The 20,667-nt window shown below is 44.8% G+C and overlaps 1 protein-coding gene across 3 annotated transcripts in view; it reads right to left on the bottom strand.

Moving 5' to 3' along the window:
• The window catches only part of LOC128136234 (probable global transcription activator SNF2L2), a 249,047-nt gene that overhangs the window by 195,384 nt on the left and 32,996 nt on the right, over nucleotides 1-20,667 (bottom strand). For all 3 annotated transcript variants that reach the window (XM_052775473.1, XM_052775474.1, XM_052775476.1), the window contains exon 7: nucleotides 19,200-19,449. In XM_052775473.1, coding sequence (XP_052631433.1) covers nucleotides 19,200-19,449 — 250 coding nt within the window. The remainder of the gene's footprint in view (nucleotides 1-19,199; nucleotides 19,450-20,667) is intronic.

Here is a 20,667-nt window from a genome sequence, read left to right as displayed (position 1 = left end):
CTGCAGGCAGAAAGAAAACATCTTCTATCGTTGCTTCTCTGCACATTAAGATAATTCTTTCCCTGTACTTCCCCTGCTGTTTCCCCACACTCACTACAGCAGTAACACAGTGCCACAGGCGTTCTCATACACTCAGTGTTCCAGATGCACAGCTGGAAGGCAGATCGAGCAAGTTTGTGTCTGAACACAAGTTCATGTCTACACGTGCATACACACACTCTTCTGTGGGTAGTCTGATTATAAGGACTAAATGACTGAACCTACTCATTTCTACAGAGAAATTCATAAAGTTACTTATCTCCTATCCACTATAGTAGAATAAACATTAGAAATCCATTATTAGCATGACCATATAATTTATAAATCCTGATAAATAACTTGCTAACAGATCAAAATATTAATATTTCACAATAACTACATGCATACTGAGCAATGTGTAATCTGAAAAGGAAAATATAATTCTTTTTTAAAGCTGCAGACAAGTACCCATTCTGTAACAGTACTCCTACCCAAAACTCAAGAATAATATATTTTGAGTCTTCCTAGGTACTAACAAAGAAAAATTATTTAATATATTATTCCATTTTTTCTATCTGAGTTTTTCTCCAGCATTCTAGGTTTCCTAATACAACCTGCTATCTCCTCTTCAATTTAATACTTTATTTTTTTAATAGACGTTTCTGCATTTTATCCTGTTTTCATTTTAAGAGCTTGTTGATTTTACAGACCTTAAGTATATCAAAATAAAATGCTATCAGTTTTTCTAATCTTAAAAATAAATTCTATTTCACAGAATCACATAATCGTTTAGATTGGAAGGGACCTCTTGAAATCAGCTAGTCCAACCACCCTGCTCAAGCAGGGTTACATAGAGCAAGTTGCCCAAGACTGTGTCCAGTCATATTTTTAATATCTCCAAGGATGGAGACTCCACAACCTCTCTGGGCAACCTGGTCCAGTGTTTGACCACCCTCACAGTAAAAAAGTATTTTTGGGGGGGTTCAGATGGAATTTCATGTGTTTTAATTTGTGCCCATTACCTCTTGTCCTGTCACTGAACACTACTTAGAAGAGTCTGGCTCCCTCTTCTTCATTACTCCCTCCCATCAAGTATTTAAACACATTGATAAGATCCCCCTGAGACTTCTCCAGGCTGAAGAGTCCAAGCTCTCTCAGCCTCTCCTCATATGAAAGGTGCTCCAGACCCTCAGTCATCTTGCCTGACCAACCTCATGGCCATCTATGATGGAGTGTCTACATCAATAGACAAGGGAAGAGCTACAGATGTCGTCTATCTGGACTTCTGTAAGGCCTTTGACATGGTCCCCCACAACATTCTTCTCTCTAAATTGGAGAGAGATGGATTTGATGGATGGACTGTTTGGTGGATGAGGAATTGGTTGGATGGTTGCATCCAGAGGGTAGTGGTCAACGGCTCAATGTCCAGATGGAGATCAGTGACGAGTGGTGTCCCTCAGGGGTCTGTATTGGGACCGGTACTGTTTAATATCTTCATCAATGACATAGACAGTGGGATTGAGTGCACCCTCAGCAAGTTTACAGATGACACCAAGCTGAGTGGTGCAGTTGACATGCCTGAGGGATGGGATGCCATCCAGAGGGACCTGGACAAGCTCAAGAAGTGGGCCCATGTGAACCTCATGAGGTTCAACAAGGCCAAGTGCAAGATCCTGCACCTGGGTTGGGGCAACCCCCAGTATCAGTACAGGCTGGGGGATGAAGGGATTGAGAGCAACCCTGGGGAGAAGGACTTGGGTGTACTGGTGGATGAAAAGCTGGACATGAGCCGGCAATGTGTGCTCGCAGCCCAGAAAGCCAATTGTATCCTGGGCTGCATACAAAGAAGTGTGGCCAGCAGGTCGAGGGAGGTTATTCTGCCCCTCTAATCTGCTCTGGTGAGACCCCACCTGGAGTACTGCATCAAGCTCTGGAGTCCTCAGTACAAGAAAGACATGGACCTGTTGGAGTGGATCCAGAGGAGGGCCATGAAGATGATCAGAGGGCTGGAACACCTCTCCTATGAAGAAAGGCTGAAAGAGTTGGGGTTCAGCCTGGAGAAGAGAAGGCTCCGGGGAGGCCTTATTGCAGCCTTTCAATACTTAAAGGGGGCTTATAAGAAAGATGGAGACAAACTTCTTAGTAGGGCCTGTAGTGACAGGACAAGGGGTAATGGTTTTAAACTAAAAGAGGGTAGATTTAAACTAGATATAAGGAAGAAAGTTTTTACGATGAGGGTGGTGAAACACTGGAACAGGTTGCCCAGAGAGGTGGTAGATGCCCCATCCCTGGAAACATTCAAGGTCACGTTGGACAGGGCTCTGAGCAACCTTATCTAGTTGAAGATGTCCTTGCTCATTGCAGGGGGGGTTGGACTAGATGATGTAAAGTGATATAAAGGATTGATTGCACACAGATAATCCTTTAGACATAAACCATTGACCAAGTCTGGGACTAGGAGTGGATCCAGACGCATCTAGACTCCTCTCTGGAAAGGAGTTTAGAACGCAAGGGGGTCCTTTCTGAACCTCGTGACTCAATGGGAGGGTCTCCTTGACAGTTTTGTCTGACCGTGTCCTCCATGCAGTAAATATCAAGTGAACCTTGCCATCAAATCTTGTTAAATCACTGTCGCATTTACTATCAAACTTTGTTATCAGCTTCCAACTCAAACTATTCTATGATTCTATTCTATGATCTTTGTGGCCCTTTGCTGGAATTGCTCCAGTAATTCCATATCTTTCTTGTACTGGGGAGCCCAGAACTGGATACAGTACTCAAGATGCGGCCTCACCAGTGCTGAGTAGAGGAGAAGGATCTCCTCCTTCAACCGGCTGGCACTGTTCTTCCTAATGCAGCCTAGGATGCTGTTGGTCGCCTTTGCCATGAGGGTGCGTTGGTGGCTCATGGTCAGCTTGTTGTCCACCAGTACCCCCAGGTCCTTCTCTGCAGAGCTGCTTTCCAGCTGGGTGGCCCCAAGTGTGCAGTGGTGCATGGGGTTGTTCCTCCTCTCCTCTTGTTGAACTGCATGAGATTCCTCTCTGCCCATTTCTCTTGCCTGTCCAGGTCCCTCTGGATGGCAGCACAACTCTCTGGTGTATCAGACACTCCTCCCAGTTTTGGGTCATTTAAAAACTCTGCCCCATTGTACAAATCATTAATGAAAGTGTTAAAAAGGATTGGACCCAGTATTTACCCCTGGGGTACACTGCAATTTACTGGCTTCCAACTAAACAGCGTGCCACTGATCACCACCCTCTGGGCCTGGTGGTTCAGCCAGTTTTCAGTCCACCTCACTGTTTGCTCATCCAGCCTATACTTCAACAGCTTCCCTATGAGGATGTTATGGGAGACAGTGTTAAAAGCCTTCCTGATGTCTATGTAGATGATATCCACTGCTCTCCCCTCATCTACTAAGACAGTCATTTCATCATAGAAGGTAATCAAGTTGGTCAAGCATGACCTCCCCTTGGTGAATCCACACTGACTACTCCCAATCAACTTGTCCTTAATGTGCCTGGAAACGGTTTCCAGGATTTGCTGCTCCATCACCCTCCCAGGGATCAAGGTGAGGCTTACTGGCCTGTAGTTCCCTGGGTCCTCTTTCTTGCCCTTCTTGAAGATAGGAGTGAGATTCGCTTTCCTCCAGTCCTCAGAAACCTCTCCCAATTGCCATGACCTTTCAAAGATTATTGACAGTGGCCTCGCAATGATACCAGCCAGCTCCCTCAGCACTCATGGGTGCATCCCATCAGGGATGGGATAGCAATTTTAAAACAACATATAACACCTATGATTTCTTGGAATACCTTAGATTTTCTATTAACCAGTGACCAAGATTAGCAATTAAAGTTTTTATTATTTCAAAGAAGCCATTAAACAGGGATTCTTAATCAAATTCCACAGAAATATAATGGCAATAGGCTCTTTAACTAAATAAGAAGTGATGATGACTAAGATTCCCATCTAATGGTGATTTGCTGCCCAAAGGGACTATGCTGCCTCCCTTGTTTTCCTTCTGGCCCATACACTTCTCCCCTGCTTTCAACTGTCCTTTGTGGTCATGTGACTCCACAGTGAAGTGTATAGGGCAGAACACTATTCACTATTTTGTATGGGTATCTTTCTGCCAGTTTTGCTCCATGAACTGGATCACCATTAGAGAAGTGCCAATGGAGAGACAGTGGGAAGGGTCAGCAGGAGGGAGAGGGAAAAATGGGAGACAGGACTACTTCTTTTGGCAACAGCTAACAATTAGACTGTCTTATCTGTACTGTCAAATCACAACAGAATAACATGCTGCTTTTTAAATTATGGTGCCCTACAGAAGTAGAATATGTCAATGTTTCTGCCCTGCTATTCAATCTGTTTTGGGGATACTAAAGTTTTCTAATGCAAAGCTTCAATAGTCTTGCAAAATAAATTAAAAAAAAAATTACATCTTCTCTACCCTTGCTTAACGAAGATATTCCAAGAATCAAATATTATGCTGGCTTTTCCTACTCTCTGAGGTAGAGTTCCCATGATAAATATATCATTATGCAATGAAATAATATCATTACTTAACATAAGGGAACTCAGTTGGGTTTTTTTAACTTAATCTAGCACATCATACATAAAAAAGCTTTAGTTTAAAAATGAGGTGGATTAAAAAAAAATAGAAGTTTCATCACAAGACATATTGACATCTATGTTATTCATAATCAGGGTTGGAACATTTAGGTCAAAAAACACAGTTGTCTGCTTCTTGAGGCGCATCTTTGTAAACAATGGTGATACAGGGAAATAACTATTTGCCTTTTGACCAAATAATTCTGTTGGCCTTGTTTATTCTTTCAAAACTCACTTACCAAGGCCTGGCGCCTGTGGCGTCTGTCAGGGGTTAAGCTTATCAGGGACTGGTATTCTTCAAGGACTGACATGCCAAACAAAGGGAGTGATAACAGGAACTGCAATGTTAGTCTTACCACAGAACTTGTTAGGACTTGTTAAAAACCGCTGAAATCACCAAGTAAGAAGAGAGCATGCGTAAATGACTAAAGTTCATTTAGAGGACAGAAGAAGAAGAGGAAGATAAGACCCCTGAAGAAGTAAACGACCACCAGAGACAGATCTGAGCCTGCGCAAGATGACATAAACATTTTAGAACTGCTGACACAAGCTTTTGAACTAACTCCGCCCCAACTTATACATATGTATATTTTGTATTGTGTAACCCTATGAATATGTATGCTTTGGTGTAATAAATATCTGGCTGCTTGCTGAGATGGTGGGCAAGCTTTGAGGAGAAATCCCCTTGCACCTGGCACCGAAATAAACATACCTGCTTTATAACTCACTCTCCGAGTTGTAAAGTTTGATCCGCGCGTCAATGGCAGTTCTAATTTTTCTTTTGAACAGCTGCTAAGGATGGAGCCCTTAAGTTCTATTCCCTGACCACCACAATGTCTTAGCCTTAGAGAACACCTGGGGGCAACATTAGATTGTACCCCATGGAACATTGTACTGGGTCTGGCTGGGATGGAGTTAACTTTCTTCATAGCAGCCCATATGGTGGTGTGTTTTGAATTTGTGGCTAAAACAATGTTGTTAACACACCAGTGCTTTGGCTGTTGATGAACAGTGTCAAGGCCTTTTCTTTTTCCCACTCTGTCCCCCTGTCCTAGTTTCAGCTTGGATAGTTAGTTTTCTTTCTAGTAGCTGGTATAGTGCTATGTTTTGGGTTCAGTATGAGAATAATGTTGATAACACACTGATGTTTTCAGTTGTTGCCAAGTAATGTTTAGACTAAAAGTCAAGGATTTTTCAGCTTCTCATGCCCAGCCAGCAAGAAGGCTGGAGGGGCACAAGAAGTTGGCACAGGACACAGCCAGGACAGCTGACCCAAAGTGGCCAAAGGGATATTCTATACCATGTGATGTCATGCTCAACAATAAAATGGAGGGATTGGGGTGGTTTGGGAAGGTAGCCATTGCTCGGGGACTGGCTGGGCATCAGTCTACTTGTGGGAGGTGGTGAGTGATTGCCTTTGCATCACTTTGTTGTTTGTTTGTTTCTTCTTACTCTTTCCTTCACTGAGTAAACTATCTTTATCTCAACCCATGATTTTTCTCTCTTTTGCTCTTCCTATTCTCTCTCCCATCCCGCTTGGTGGGGGGTGGGAGTGAACAAGTGGCTGTGTGTTGTTTAGCTACCAACCAGGGTTGACCCACAACAAATGTCTATCAGAAACCTAAGCACTTCCTAGTCCTTCCTGAATTTTCCTAGGTTTCCCATGCTTTATGTATGTCAGTCAGCCTCCAGCCTGCTTATTCCAGCACAGATGCAGGACTTTACACTTCTCTTTTTTGACCTCCATGAGGTTCCTGTCAGCCCATTTCTCCATCCTGTTGAGGTCCCTCTGAACAGCAGCCCTGCCTCCAAGCATATTGACCATTCTTCCCAAATTGATATTGTCAGAAAAATTGCTGGGAGTGTGCTCTGTACGATCATCCAGGTCTTTATTAAAGATGTTAAACAATATCAGACACAGTATTGATCCCTGAGGGATGTCACTAGCAACTGCATACCAGTTAGGCTTTGTACCACTGATCACAACCGTCCAGCCAATTTTCCGCCCGCCTTATCGGCCACTTATCCAGTCCATATATCACCACTTCAGTTCTAAGGATACTATGGGAGACTGTGTCAAAAGCCTTGCTAAAGTCAAGGTAAACTAATTCCACTGCTCTCCCCTTGACCACATAGCCAAACTGGTTTAAGTGGTCTCTAACTGTGTTTTCCTCTACTATGAGTAATGCTTCACTCCCCCAGACTCTGCCACTAGGCTCAGGGACCTGTGAGGCCTGAGGACAAGCCTTTACCAGTGAAAACTGGAGCAAAAAAAGGCACTGAGTACATCAGTTGTCATTCCTGTGTCCTTTGGCACTAGGTCCCTTGCCCCATTGAGCAGTGGGCCTCTGTTTCCCTTAGCCTTCCTTTTAATGCCAGCGTACCTATAGAAGCCCTTCTTGTCGTTCTCTAGTTCCAACTTGAGCTGAGCTTAGGCTTTCCTAACTTCATCCCTGCACTCCTGGGCAATGTCTCTATATTCCTTTCAGGTAGCCCATGTCTGTCTCCACCTTCTGTGTGCTTCCTTTTTTGCATTTGAGCTCAGTCATGTGTTCCCTGTTCATCCACACTGACCTTCTACCATGCTTGCTCAACTTCTTCCATGTCATAAGAAACAACTTCTGCTCTGAGGAGGCTGTCCTTGAAGATTATCCACCTCTCATTGGCCCCATTGCCCTCCAGAGCAGTCTCTCATGAGATCCTGCCAAGGAGATACCTGAACAAGCTGAAAACTGCTCTCCTGAAGTGCAGGGCTGTGATTCCATTTGTCTTGCTCGCTTCTCTCAGGATCCTAAACTCCACAATTTCATGGTTACTGTGGCCAGTGCAGCCCTCAGCCTTCACATCTTTGAGCAGTTCTTCCTTGTCTGCAAGTAACATGTCTAGCAGAGCATCTCTCCTAGTCAGGCCATCCAACAACACCTGTGTGAAGAATTTGTCTTCAACACACTCCAAAAATCTTATCAACTGCTTGTGCCCAGCCATGTTGCCCTTCTTTAAAAAGATCTCAGGGTGGTTGAAGTCCCCCATAAGTACCGAAGCCTGTGATCAAAAAGGCTTCCTCCAGCTGTCTAAATGAAACCCTCAACCCCTCATCCTCACTTTCCCACCTTGACCTTCTTCGCAGAATAGCTGAGGTTGGAAGGGACCTCTTGAGATGATCTAGGCTAGCCCTCCTGCTCAAAGACAGGTCACCTAGAAGGGATTGCTTAGGAATTTGCCCAGTTAGATTTTTAATATCTCCAAGGATGGAGACTCCACAACCTCTATGGGCAACCTGGTCCAGTGTTTGACCATCCTCACAGTAAAAAAGCCTTTTCTTTTGTTTAAATGGAATTACTTGTATTTCAATTTGTGCACACTGCCTCATCCTGTCACTGGGCACTACTGAGAAGAGTCTGTCTCCATCTTCTGTAATCCCTTCCACAACATATTTAGACACATAGATAAGATTCCACCCTGAACCTTCTCTTCTCTAGGCTAAACAGTCCCAGCTCCCTCAGCCTCTCCTCATATGAAAGATGCTCCAATCCCATAATCATATTTGCAGCCCTGCTCTGGGCTCACTGCAGTATGTCCATATCTTTCTTGTACTGGGAAGCCCAGAACTGGACACAGTACTCGAGATGTGGCCTCACCAGTGCTGAGTAGAGGGGAAGCATCTCCTCCTTCGACCGGCTGGCACTGTTCTTCCTAATGCAACCCCATATATTGTTGGCCTTCTCTACCTGTCCTGGTTTCAGCTGGGATAGAGTTAATTGTCTTCCTAGTAGCTGGTACAGTGCTATGTTTTGAGTTCAGTATGAGAAGAATGTTGATAACACTGATGTTTTCAGTTGTTGCTAAGTAGTGTTTAGACTAAAGTCAAGGATTTTTCAGCTTCTCATGCCCAGCCAGCGAGAAAGCTGGAGGGGCACAAGAAGTTGGCACAGGACACAGCCAGGGCAGCTGACCCAAACTGGCCAACAGGGTATTCCATACCATGTGACGCCACATCTAGTATAGGAACTGGGGGGGAGTGGGGGTGGGGGATCGCCGCTCGGGGACTAGCTGGGTGTCGATCGGCAGGTGGTGAGCAATTGCACTGTGCATCATTTGTACATTCCAATCCTTTTATTATTGCTGTTGTCATTTTATTAGTGTTATCATTATCATTATTAGTTTCTTCTTTTCTGTCCTATTAAACCATTCTTATCTCAACCCACGAGTTTTACTTCTTTTCCCGATTTTCTCCCCTATCCCACTGGGTGGGGGGGGGGAGTGAGTGAGTGGCTGCGTGGTGTTTAGTTGCTGGCTGGGGTTAAACCACGACACCCCTTCATAAATCCATGCTGACTACTCCCAATCACTGTCTTGTCCTTCATGTGCCTGGAAATGGTTCCCAGAATTAGTTGCTGCATCACTTTCCCAGGGATTGAGGTGAAGCTGACTGGGCCTGTAGTTCCCCAGATCCTCCTTCTTGAAAATAGGAGTGACATTTGCTTTCCTCCTGTCCTCAGAAACATCTCCCTATCACCATGACCTTTCAAAGATTATTGAGAGTGGCTTTGCAATGACATCACCCAGCTCCCTCAGCACTCATGGGTGCATCCCATTAGGCCCCATGGACTTATATATGTATACTTTGTTTAAATGTTCCCTAACCTGATCCTCCTCTACTGAGGGTAAGTCTTCCTTGCTCCATATTTTCCCAGTGGTCTCAGGGGCTTGGGATTCCTCAAAGCAAATCTTCTATGTTAAAAACCAAGACAAAGAAGGCACTGAATACCTCAGCCTTTTCTGTGTCCTTTATCACCAGGTCCCCTGCCCCATTCAGGAGCAGGCCTGCATTTTCCCCTAATCTTCCTTTTGCTCTTGATATACATGTAGAAGCCCTTGTTGCCCTTCACATCCTTCTCCAGATTCAACTCCAGGTGGGGTTTTGCTTTTCTGCTCTTTTCTTAAGGAGCTCTATGTATCCACTGCAACATTCAAATCACATGAGCTATCCCAGCATATGTCAGTAAACACAATGAGGTCAGACCTTTGTGACTGTGCATGGAGTTCTAATTCCTTCTGTTTATTTTCCATGCTGCATGTGTTTGTGTACAGTCACTTAAAATGGGCCACTAGCCATCCTAGCGGGAAGAAGCGTGAAGGCCTCCACATCATGCTGTTCCTGTGGGAACTTCTTTGCTGTTCCCCGTACCTCCACTTTTCTTTGAAGAGTCTCTGTGACGATCCTGTCTATTTCCTGCTCATCCTCCCTGATGCTACATAGTCTTCTCCCCTCCTCACATAGCTCCTTCACCTGGTGGCTCAGTGCCTCAAACATAGCATGTCTCACACAAGTGAGGCCACTGTTGCCTCCAGCCCCAGGGAGAGGCCACACGCACTCCCTTGCAGCCCCAGACCTGGGCAGCTGCATCCTTCCTCCAGGGCTCTGTGCCTGGATCAAGCTCCCTGATGTGGCAGGGGTACTTGCTCCAGCAAGTGGTGGGGACCAAGCCCTGTGGCACATCACTACCATTGTTGTGCAGCCTCAAGCAGTCCAACAATTTATTGAGCAGAATTTCTGGCCCCTTTCCGATACAAACTGCCCTCTAACTACCAATATCCCTGTTAGCCGGTCCTGTTTGTTGCACTCCTGTCCTGGGTTCAGCTGGAATAGAGTTAATTTTCACAGGAACTTGGGAGGGGGCACAGCCAGGACAGCTGACCTGAACTAGCCAAGGAGCTATTCCATACCATGTGACATCATGCTCAGTATATAAATGGGGAGCGGGCCGGGGGGGGGGGTCTCTCGGCTTTCAGTGGGGGAAGTGGCGGAGCGTCAGGTTCCAGGTGGTGAGCAGTTGCACTGTGCATCACTCTTTTTGTATATTCTTTCATTAGTACCGTTGTTGTTGTAACTTCTCTTTTTGTGTTGTCCCAGTAAATTGTCCTTATCTCAGCCCTCGAGGTTCTGGTTTTTTTTTTTCTTTTCTCCTTTCTGATTCTCCTCCTCATCCCACCGGAGGGGGGCGGGAGGAGTGAGCAAGCGGCTGCGTGGTCCTTTCTTACTGGCTGGGCTGAAACCACAACAGTCCTTTTTGGCACCCAACGTGGGGCACGAAGGGTTGAGATAACGACAGATCTGGCCAGAGCGTGTTAAAACAAATTTGTTATACACATTTCTTATATTAGTTAAATAGTTGCTAGTCACAATGTTGGTTCATTTGTTTACATGGTGGCGTTGTGTAAGTTCTTATATGCTCTATGTATTGCCTGTAGTTACGTTTCTCACCTCTGGGAGAGTGATCGGGATTATCATTTTGCTATACTGGGCAATGTCGACTTGTGAAATTATTACATCACTGGTCATGAGGTTAAGCTGGTATCTGTATGAGGCAGTGATATCATTTCCATACTTCGGGCGCCTTCTATCGGATTTTATTGGTAATCGCACCCAATCCATGGGGAAGTCAGGGGGGGATACTTCCCCCCTGTCCGTTCACCTCCCTTCTCTCCTTCCGGCTAATTACAACAGCTTTTGAGAATTTTGAATATCCTTGGGATGCGCAAGCCAGTGTGCTGTTAGTGCTATGCCTCCTGAATATGTTTCAGGTCTTGTTTAGGGCTACAAAAAGGTTTTTTAAGAATGCCACCCAGAGATCTGCCCCAAGGCTGGATATTCATGGGTGGCACGGCATGTGGGAGGATATGGGCAGGTATCTAGAGAACTTCTCACCTCCAGTGGCTTGGAAGTTCACTCCCGAACAACTACAGAACCCTCATGAAGTGGTAGAATATTTGAAAGGAAAATGCTGTGGCTATTCCAGAGACACACAACTTACCGCACTGTGCTGGGCCCTGGCCAGTATCTACCAAACACTGCTTGATATTAGGCAGCACCCTCAGGGGGAAAAGGGGAAAAAGATGGAAAACAGGGCAACAGGCACCGTGCCTACCCCAACCCTGGCAACAGGCACTGTAGCTAAACCAGAGAACCAACCTGTGCCAGTATCAGTCGCCCCTGTACAGAAAAAGAAACACACGAAGAAATCAGTTTGCTTAGTGAGAGATGAAAGTGAACCAGGGTCATCGCGAGAACAGGAGGAAGAGGCAGAACCTGAAATAATTACCCGATCTCTATCCCTGAGTGAGTTGCACGACATGCAAAAAGATTTTGGCCGCCACCCAGGTGAGCACATTGTTACCTGGCTGCTCCAATGCTGGGATAATGGGGCCAGTAGTGTGGAATTAGAGGGTAAGGAAGCCAAGCAGCTGGGATCTCTGTCTAGGGAAGGGGGCATCGACAAGGCGATTGGGAGAAAAACGCAAGTCCTCAGCCTCTGGAGGTAACTTCTGTCAGGTGTGAAGGAAAGATACCCCTTCAAGGAAGACATTACATGTCACCTAGGCAAGTGGACCACCATGGAGAGAGGTATCCAGTACCTGAGGGAATTAGCCATGCTGGAGGTGATTTATAATGATCCAGAAAAATGCGCAGTCACCCACAGATCCAGATGAAGTCCAATGCACACAACCCATGTGGCGGAAGTTTCTACGAAGTGCACCACCAACCTATGCCAACTCATTGGCAGTAATGTCCTGGAAAGAAGGCTATGGACAAATGCTGGATGAACTGGCTGTCCAACTCCGGCAATACGAAGGAAGTCTCTCTTCCTCCCTACGGGCCTGTGTCTTGGCTGTAGAGGAATTGTCCCGAGAGTTCCAGCAATTCAAAGTGGATATGTCCTCCTCCCCACCTGTACAGGCCTGCATCGCAGCTATTGGGAGTAAGCATTCCTCTGCCCAAGAGAGAGGAGATAGAAAGTACACACAACGGGCTAACCTGTGGTTTTACCTGCGTGACCATGGAGAGGACATGAGGAAGTGGGATGGAGAATCTACCTCAATCCTAGATGCACGGGTACGGGAGTTGCGAGAAAAAGCAATCAGAAAAGAGGATTCTTCTTGGAAAGCTGCTGCTCCAGTTTCCCGCGAGCAGTCCCCCAGACAGAGTAGAAGGGTTGATCTCATTTCTGATCCTCTTTAAGGGACTTCTGATTCACGTTCGCGAAAAGTGAGTAACGGATACTCTGACCAGAATTAGAGGGGCCCTGCCTCCAGCCAGGTGGAGGAAAGGGATAACCGGGCCTATTGGACTGTGTGGATTCAATGGCCTGGCACGTTAGACCCACAGGAGTACAAGGCTCCACTAGACACCGGCGCACAGTGCACTCTAATGCCATCAAGTTATAAAAGGGGCAGAACCCATCTGTATTTCTGGTGTGACAGGGGGATCCCAAGAGTTAACTGTATTGGAGGCTGAAGTGAGTCTAACGGGGAATGAGTGGCATAAATACCCCGTTGTGACTGGCCCAGAGGCCCCGTGCATCCTTGGCATAGACTATCTCAGGAGAGGGTATTTTAAGGACCCAAAGGGGTATCGATGGGCTTTTGGTATAGCTGCCTTGGAGACGGAGGGCACTGAACAGCTGTCTACCCTGCTGGGTCTCTCTCAAGACCCTTCGATTGTGGGGTTGCTGAGGGTTGAAGAACAACAAGTACCAATTGCTACCACGACAGTGCACCGGCGGCAATATCGCAACAACCGAGACTCTCTGATTCCCATCCACAAGTTGATTCACCAACTGGAGAGCCAAGGAGTGATCAGCAAAACTCGCTCACCCTTTAACAGTCCCATATGGCCAGCGTGAAAGTCTAATGGGGAGTGGAGACTAACAGTTGACTATCGTGGCCTGAATGAAGTTACGCCACCGCTGAGTGCTGACGTTCCAGATATGCTAGAACTTCAATGCGAACTAGAGTCAAAGGCAGCCAAGTGGTATGCCACAACGGACATTGCTAATGCGTTTTTCTCAATCCCTCTGGCAGCAGAATGCAAGCTACAATTTGCCTTTACTTGGAGGGGCATCCAGTACACTTGGAATCGACTGCCCCAGGGGTGGAAACACAGCCCCACCATTTGCCATGGACTAATCCAGACTGCACTGGAAAAAGGTGAAGCTCCGGAACACCTGCAATACATTGATGACATCATCGTATGGGGCATCACAGCAGAAGAAGTGTTCAAGAAAGGGAAGAAAATAATCCAAATCCTTCTGAAAGCCGGTTTTGCCATAAAAGAAAGTAAGGTCAAGGGACCTGCACAGGAGATCCAGTTTTTAGGAATAAAATGGCAAGATGGACGTCGTCAGATCCCTATGGATGTGGTCAACAAAATAGCAGCTATGTCTCCAACGACCAATAAAAAGGAAACACAGGCCTTCTTAGGTGTCATGGGGTTTTGGAGAATGCATATTCCAAATGACAGTCTGATTGTAAGCCTTCTCTATCAAGTGACCCGGAAGAAGAATGATTTTAAATGGGGCCCTGAGCAACAACAAGCCTTTGAACAAATTAAACGGGAGATTGTTCATGCAGTAGCCCTTGGGCCAGTCCGGGCAGGACAAGATGTTAAAAACGTGCTCTATACTGCAGCCGGAGAGAATGGCCCTACCTGGAGCCTCTGGCAGAAAGCACCTGGGGAGACCCGAGGCCGACCCCTGGGGTTTTGGAGTCGGGGATACAGAGGATCCGAGGCTCGCTATACTCCAACTGAAAAAGAGATACTGATTGGCAGCATGTGAAAGAGTTCGAGCTGCCTCAGAAGTGGTTGGTACTGACACACAGCTCCTCTTAGCACCCCGACTGCCAGTGCTGGGCTGGATGTTCAAAGGGAGGGTCTCCTCTACACATCACGCAACTGATGCCACGTGGAGTAAGTGGATTGCACTAATCACACAACGGGCTCGCTTAGGAAACCCCAGTCGCCCAGGAATTGTGGAAGTGATCATGGACTGGCCAGAAGGCAAAGATTTTGGAATATCCCCAGAGGAGGAGGTGACACGTGCTGAAGAGGCCCCGCTGTATAATAAACTGCCAGAAAATGAGAGGCAATATGCCCTGTTCACTGATGGGTCCTGTCACATTGTGGGAAAGCATCAGAGGTGGAAGGCTGCTGTATAGAATCCTATACGACAAGTTGCAGAAACCGCTGAAGGAGAAGGTGAATCGAGTCAGTTTGCAGAAGTGAGAGCCATCCAGCTAGCGTTAGACATTGCTGAAAGAGAGAAGTGACCAGTGCTCTATCTCTATACTGACTCATGGATGGTGGCAAATGCCCTGTGGGGGTGGTTACAGCAATGGAAGCAGAGCAAATGGCAGCGCAGAGGTAAACCCATTTGGGCTGCTGCACTGCAGCAAGATACAGCGTCCTGGCTAGAGAATCTGGTTGTAAAAGTACATCATGTAGATGCTCACATACCCAAGAGTTGGGCCACTGAAGAACATCAAAACAACCAACAGGTGGATCAGGCTGCCAAGATTGAAGTGGCTCAGGTGGACCTGGACTGGCAACATAAGGGTGAGCTATGTATAGCTCTGTGGGCCCATGACACCTCAGGCCATCAGGGAAGAGATGCAACATATAGATGGGCTCGTGATCGAGGGGTGGACTTGACCATGGACACTCTCGCACAGGTCATCCATGAATGTGAAACATGTGCTGCAATTAAGCAAGCCAAGCGGTTAAAGCCCCTGTGGTATGGAGGGCGATGCCTGAAATATAAATATGGGGAAGCCTGGCAGATTGACTATATCACACTCCCACAAACCCTCCAAGGCAAGTGCCATGTGCTTACAAGGGTGGAAGCAACCACCAGATGGCTGGAAACATATCCTGTGCCCCATGCCACCGCCCAGAACACTATCCTGGGCCTTGAAAAGCAGGTCTTGTGGCAACATGGCACCCCAGAAAGAATTGAGTCAGACAACGGGACTCATTTCCGAAACAGCCTCATGGACACCTGGGCCAAAGAGCATGGCATTGAGTGGGTGTATCACATCCCCTATCATGCACCAGCCTCTGGGAAAATTGAACGATACAATGGCCTGTTAAAGACTACATTGAGAGCAATGGGGGGTGGAACTTTCAAACATTGGGATACACATTTAGCAAAAGCCACCTGGTTAGTCAACACCAGAGGATCTGCCAATCGAGGTGGCCCTGCCCAGTCAGAACTTTTAAGTACTGTACAAGGGGATGAAGTCCCTGTAGTGCACATCAAAAATATGTTAGGGAAGACAGTCTGGGTTATTCCTGCCTCAGGCAAAGTCAAACCCATTCATGGGATTGCTTTTGCTCAAGGACCTGGGTGCACTTGGTGGGTGATGCAAAAGGATGGGGAAGTCCGATGTGTGCCTCAAGGGGATTTGATTGTAGGTGAGAATAGCCAATGAATTAAATTGTATGATGATAATTGCTATATAACCCTGCTACTGTATGTTATCCTTACTATAATTGTTATATGCTATATCCATAGTACTATAGTAAGAATCACTTAGATCAAGCAAGAATGAACTGTGATAAAACTGAGCGAAGCGCAGTAGTGATGGGACCAGAACTGACTCCAGCATGCAACAGTCCAACACCATACACCATCCTCCTGCTGCACTCAGTGTCACCCATCCGCCGCACTGCACCAAAGCCCAATCCTGCTCTGCCAACTGAGCAGACTTCGCACCATCCCTCCTGCCCAGAAAGGCTGTTATGACAGATGGAGCCCGAAGTCATGGATTAAATGAACTCAACGGACATTTTGTAGGGATGGCCCATAGACTAAGGGAATGATATCTGTATGTATATATATATATCAAGGGACAGGACAGGCAATTGTGATTAATTAGGATGTATAGGAAAGTATGGGACCTGAGCATGACGTCAATGGTATAGAATAAGGGGTGGATATGGATACTGTCCTGGTTTCGCCTGGGATAGAGTTAATTTTCTTCCTAGTAGCTCGTATAGTGCTATGTTTTGGATCTAGTATGAGAAGAATGTTGATAACACACTGATGTTTTCAGTTGTTGCTAAGTAGTGTTTAGTCTCAAGTCAAGGATTTTTCAGCTTTTCAAGCCCAGCCAGCAAGAAGGCTGGAGGGGCACAAGAAGTTGGGAGGGGACACAGCCAGGACAGCTGACCCAAAGTGGCCAAAGGGATATTCCATACCATGTGACATCATGTCTAGTATATAAACTGGGGGGAGTTGGCCTGGGGGGGATCGCTGCTCGGGAACTAACTGGGCATTGGTCAGCGAGTGGTGAGCAATTGCATTGTGCATCACTTGTTTTGTATATTCCAGTCCTTTTATTATTATTATTGTCATTTTATTATTGTTATTATTGTCATTATTATTTTCTTCCTTTTTGTCCTATTAAACTGTTCTTATCTCAACCAACAAGTTTTACCTTTTTTTCCCCGATTCTCTCCCCCATCCCACTGGGTGGGAGGGAAGTGAGTGAGCAGCTGCATGGTGCTTAGTTGCTGGCTGGGGTTAAACCACAACAGGGGGTGCATATGCAGAAAGAGGAATGGCCAGATACCTCATCAAATGACTTATATAGCAGATAAATTAGCAGTAAGTGGATGTGACACAGCAGACTTCACAACTTTAGTTCAGAAACACCATGCTCAAGACCACAGACTGTGGCATCAGATTTAAAGTAGAGGCTTCTCCACAGTGAGGCAATATGCCAAAATTTTAACTTTTTTTCTGGATATTTGAATTATGGGATTTGTTGAAGCATCTTGTATCTTTTTTTGAAGATGTGAGTAATTCACCTTTTTTAATTAAAAAAATTATTTCATAGTAAAATGCTTTGTCTTATTAAATAAATGAGCTCTCTTGTTTACTATCCAGTAATCGTTTTTCAAAGATATTGCTAACTTCACTGGGTTTTCAGGATGGAAATGCTTATATTAACTTTCTTCTATTCCCATTTTACTAAGGCGTGAATACTTCATACTGGTATGTTAACTCTACTTGTACTAAAGCTAAGTCTATTACCACCCAAAGCATAAAAGCTGTTTTCACAGCTTTAGTTTGGTGTTACTTATTTAGGTTTAAATAATGAAAAGACCTATACAAGTTCTAAGCACCTTGGTATACAAAACAAAACAAATTCCCAACAACAATATTTAAAAAACTTGAATTACTAGCCAGCCATTACAAAAACAATTCTACTATTCCAGAATCCCTCTCAAACTTCCATCTTATTTAGCCTGCCCAGATCAGGCTATTTAGAACCTAATGGATATGCTGTGACTGCAACCAATTTCTACATAGTTGAGTAAATCTACCTCAGTTATTTTCTGCTGTCCCTCACTCCCCTTCCTCCTCCATTTATGCATATCCTCAAGTCATAAAATTTGGCACAAACAGCGCAGCAGTGGAGCAGGGCTGGAAGGGCAGAAGCAGTTACAAATGAGTTTATGCAATACCGGCCAAATGATTGCTGGCTCAGGTTAATACTATGATCCCTCATTCAGAGCAGCAGTGAAACTGTATTATGGTACATCCTACATGTTTTCTGAAAAAGCTGTTAGATTATGACTGTACACACCAAAATAGCTACAGCCATTCCATGCTAAGGTGAAAATTATGAGACTGACAGAATGACCACAACTATAAGTCAGAAAAGCACTTAAGCATGCTCTTATGTCAAAACCACAAGTGTTTTGCTGGATCAAGGCCTGGTTTCTGGATATCGCACCATATCCTTCCTGAGACGCTTGATATCCTATAAAAGTTCATGCCACTTACCCTCCCTCCTGTATCTGAAAAGGTAGAATACATTCGTGAAGCAAGTTTTCATTTAATCCTGTTTTCAGTGAGATTACCATCTTTTGTCTACTTTCCCCCTATACCCTCATTGTTTTAGTAACAAGAAGAGGCATTATCATTTCAAATCAAGCAAATACACTATGTGGAGTCTGCTTCCTTTCACTGACAGTGACCAGGAACATACTTTAGATACAAGTCAGCCTTTCTCCTCCCCGAGTCCTCAAGGGGAATTGTATAATAGTCTCAGTAAGGGGAAGGAACAGTTTCTTTCTAACCACAGAAAATCATAAGAGATTAGATCCTCTCTGTGTTACTAGGAATATTACTGGGTACTCATCACTTTTTAATTAGGGTACTTACTTAGGAGTCTAACTCAACATTTATGGACCATACTTCCTGGTATCCTATTTTTCATCTTCACTTTCACCTCCTTAATACTCTATTCTTTGGTAGTCCAGACAACCTATTTATCATTATACAAAATTAGTTTTTGCTTTGGCCACTTATTCTTCAGTCTTTTCATTGCCATTTTTTTCCTTCTAATTTCCTTTTGTTTATGGTTCTGAATACTTTCTGTGCTAAAATAGTTTCCATGTGGATTCCAAGGATTTTAATTTCATAGCTATTATTATTTGCAGCTTTCCAAATATCACACTAATCCAGCCAAGTACTTGAGTCCATTTTAAAGTTAAGCTGGTTTGCAATGATACTACCAATATGCTTTGCTAATTCAGAACTTGGGCTGAAATTAAATCATGCTTTACAGTTTGATGCCTCTGTACTTATATTTGACATGGTCCCTCTATGGAAACTCAATTTAAACTACAATCACTACAATACAGGGGATGATTGCAAGAGTACCCACTGAGAAAATAAAAAATAAGCATATGCATTTAAATCTTGTTATTCAGCTTTTACCTATATTCACGTTCCTGGAGTATTTCAATTGGATCCAGTCCTTGTGGTTTCTGGATAGGGCTGATACGATTCTGTTTTTGCTGCAGCTGCACAATTGGTGAAGGCTGTCCAGGTGTGGGCTGTGGTACAGAGGACCCAGGCATGGTTGCAGAAGGCTGGGAAGCAGCGGGGGCAGGAGAAGGCCTCCCACTAGGAGGTGGTACAGAGAGCTTTTGTGGTGTATTGGGAACATTCATATCTGGGGCTTGGCCTAGAACATAAGAAACATGATAACATGAAATATGGAATGTAGTAAAAAATCCAAGATGATTTTTTAGGTCAAAACATGAAGCTAAGACAAACATTCAAATTTATCAGGAAAAATACTAGGTTTCCCTCCCTATAGAGAAACAAACTCAAATGGACATTGCAGAAAGCGATCAAAAATAATCATAGAATCATAGAATTGTTTAGGTTGGAAAAGACCTTTAAGATCATCGAGTCCAACCGTCAACCCAACACCACCATGACCACTAAACCATATCCTGAAGTGCTTTGTCTACACGCTTTTTGAATACCTCCAGGGATGGTGACACCACCACTTCCCTGGGCAGCCTGTTCCAATGCCTGGCAGCCCTTTCAGTAAAGAAATTTTTCCTAATATCCAACCTAAACCTCCCCTGGCACAACTTGAGGCCATTTCCTCTCATCCTATCACTAGTTACTTGATAGGAGAGACCAGTACCCACTTCACTACAACCTCACTACAACCCCCTTTCAGGTAGTTGTAGAGAGCAAAAAGGTCTCCCCTCAGCCTCCTTTTCTCCAGGCTAAACAACCCCAGTTCCCTCAGCCGCTCCTCATAAGACTTATGCTCCAGGCCCCTCACCAGCTTTGTAATAAAAGTGCATGTTGGTTTTTTTTTTAATTCACACTTTTTTTAAGTAAATCTAGCATTAGTAAGAGTCCTCTAGAACTAGTTTCATATAAGTGCAGGACCAAATTCTGCCTCTTCACATGTTCATTGTCCTTATACTGCTTGCAAGGATGCATCCACAGTCACAATTTGACTAGAAGCATGAGTGGGCCTGCTTTTACAACTCCCTGTGAGAACCAGTAAGCCATATTAAAATTTCAGCAATAGTACTTAAATATAGCTGGCAAATATAAATAGCTTCCATTTTGCTCCCAACTCCCAATTAATTATATTTATGTATCATCTGAAATACTTAGTATCTGATTACTCTTTTATGTTATAGCATTCTAACTATTTTGAAAGTTAACTAACTCATCAGTTAACATTAATATAGCACCTGCCAATGACAGCACAGGTTTCAGTACTCTAACAAGCCAGGAAGTCACTCATGCACACAGATGTGAGATAGTCATTGAGAACAGACATCTGCAACAATAAAGATATCACTTGATTGTTTGAGGAAACATAATAGTTTATTGCTAAAAAATACAACTACACAATATGCCTGTAGTC

The sequence above is a fragment of the Harpia harpyja genome, chromosome W (genome assembly GCF_026419915.1).
Source record: "Harpia harpyja isolate bHarHar1 chromosome W, bHarHar1 primary haplotype, whole genome shotgun sequence".
Classification (NCBI taxonomy): domain Eukaryota; kingdom Metazoa; phylum Chordata; class Aves; order Accipitriformes; family Accipitridae; genus Harpia; species Harpia harpyja.
The sequence above is the reverse complement of the archived record's forward strand: the minus strand, read 5'-3'. Positions and strand labels throughout refer to the sequence as shown.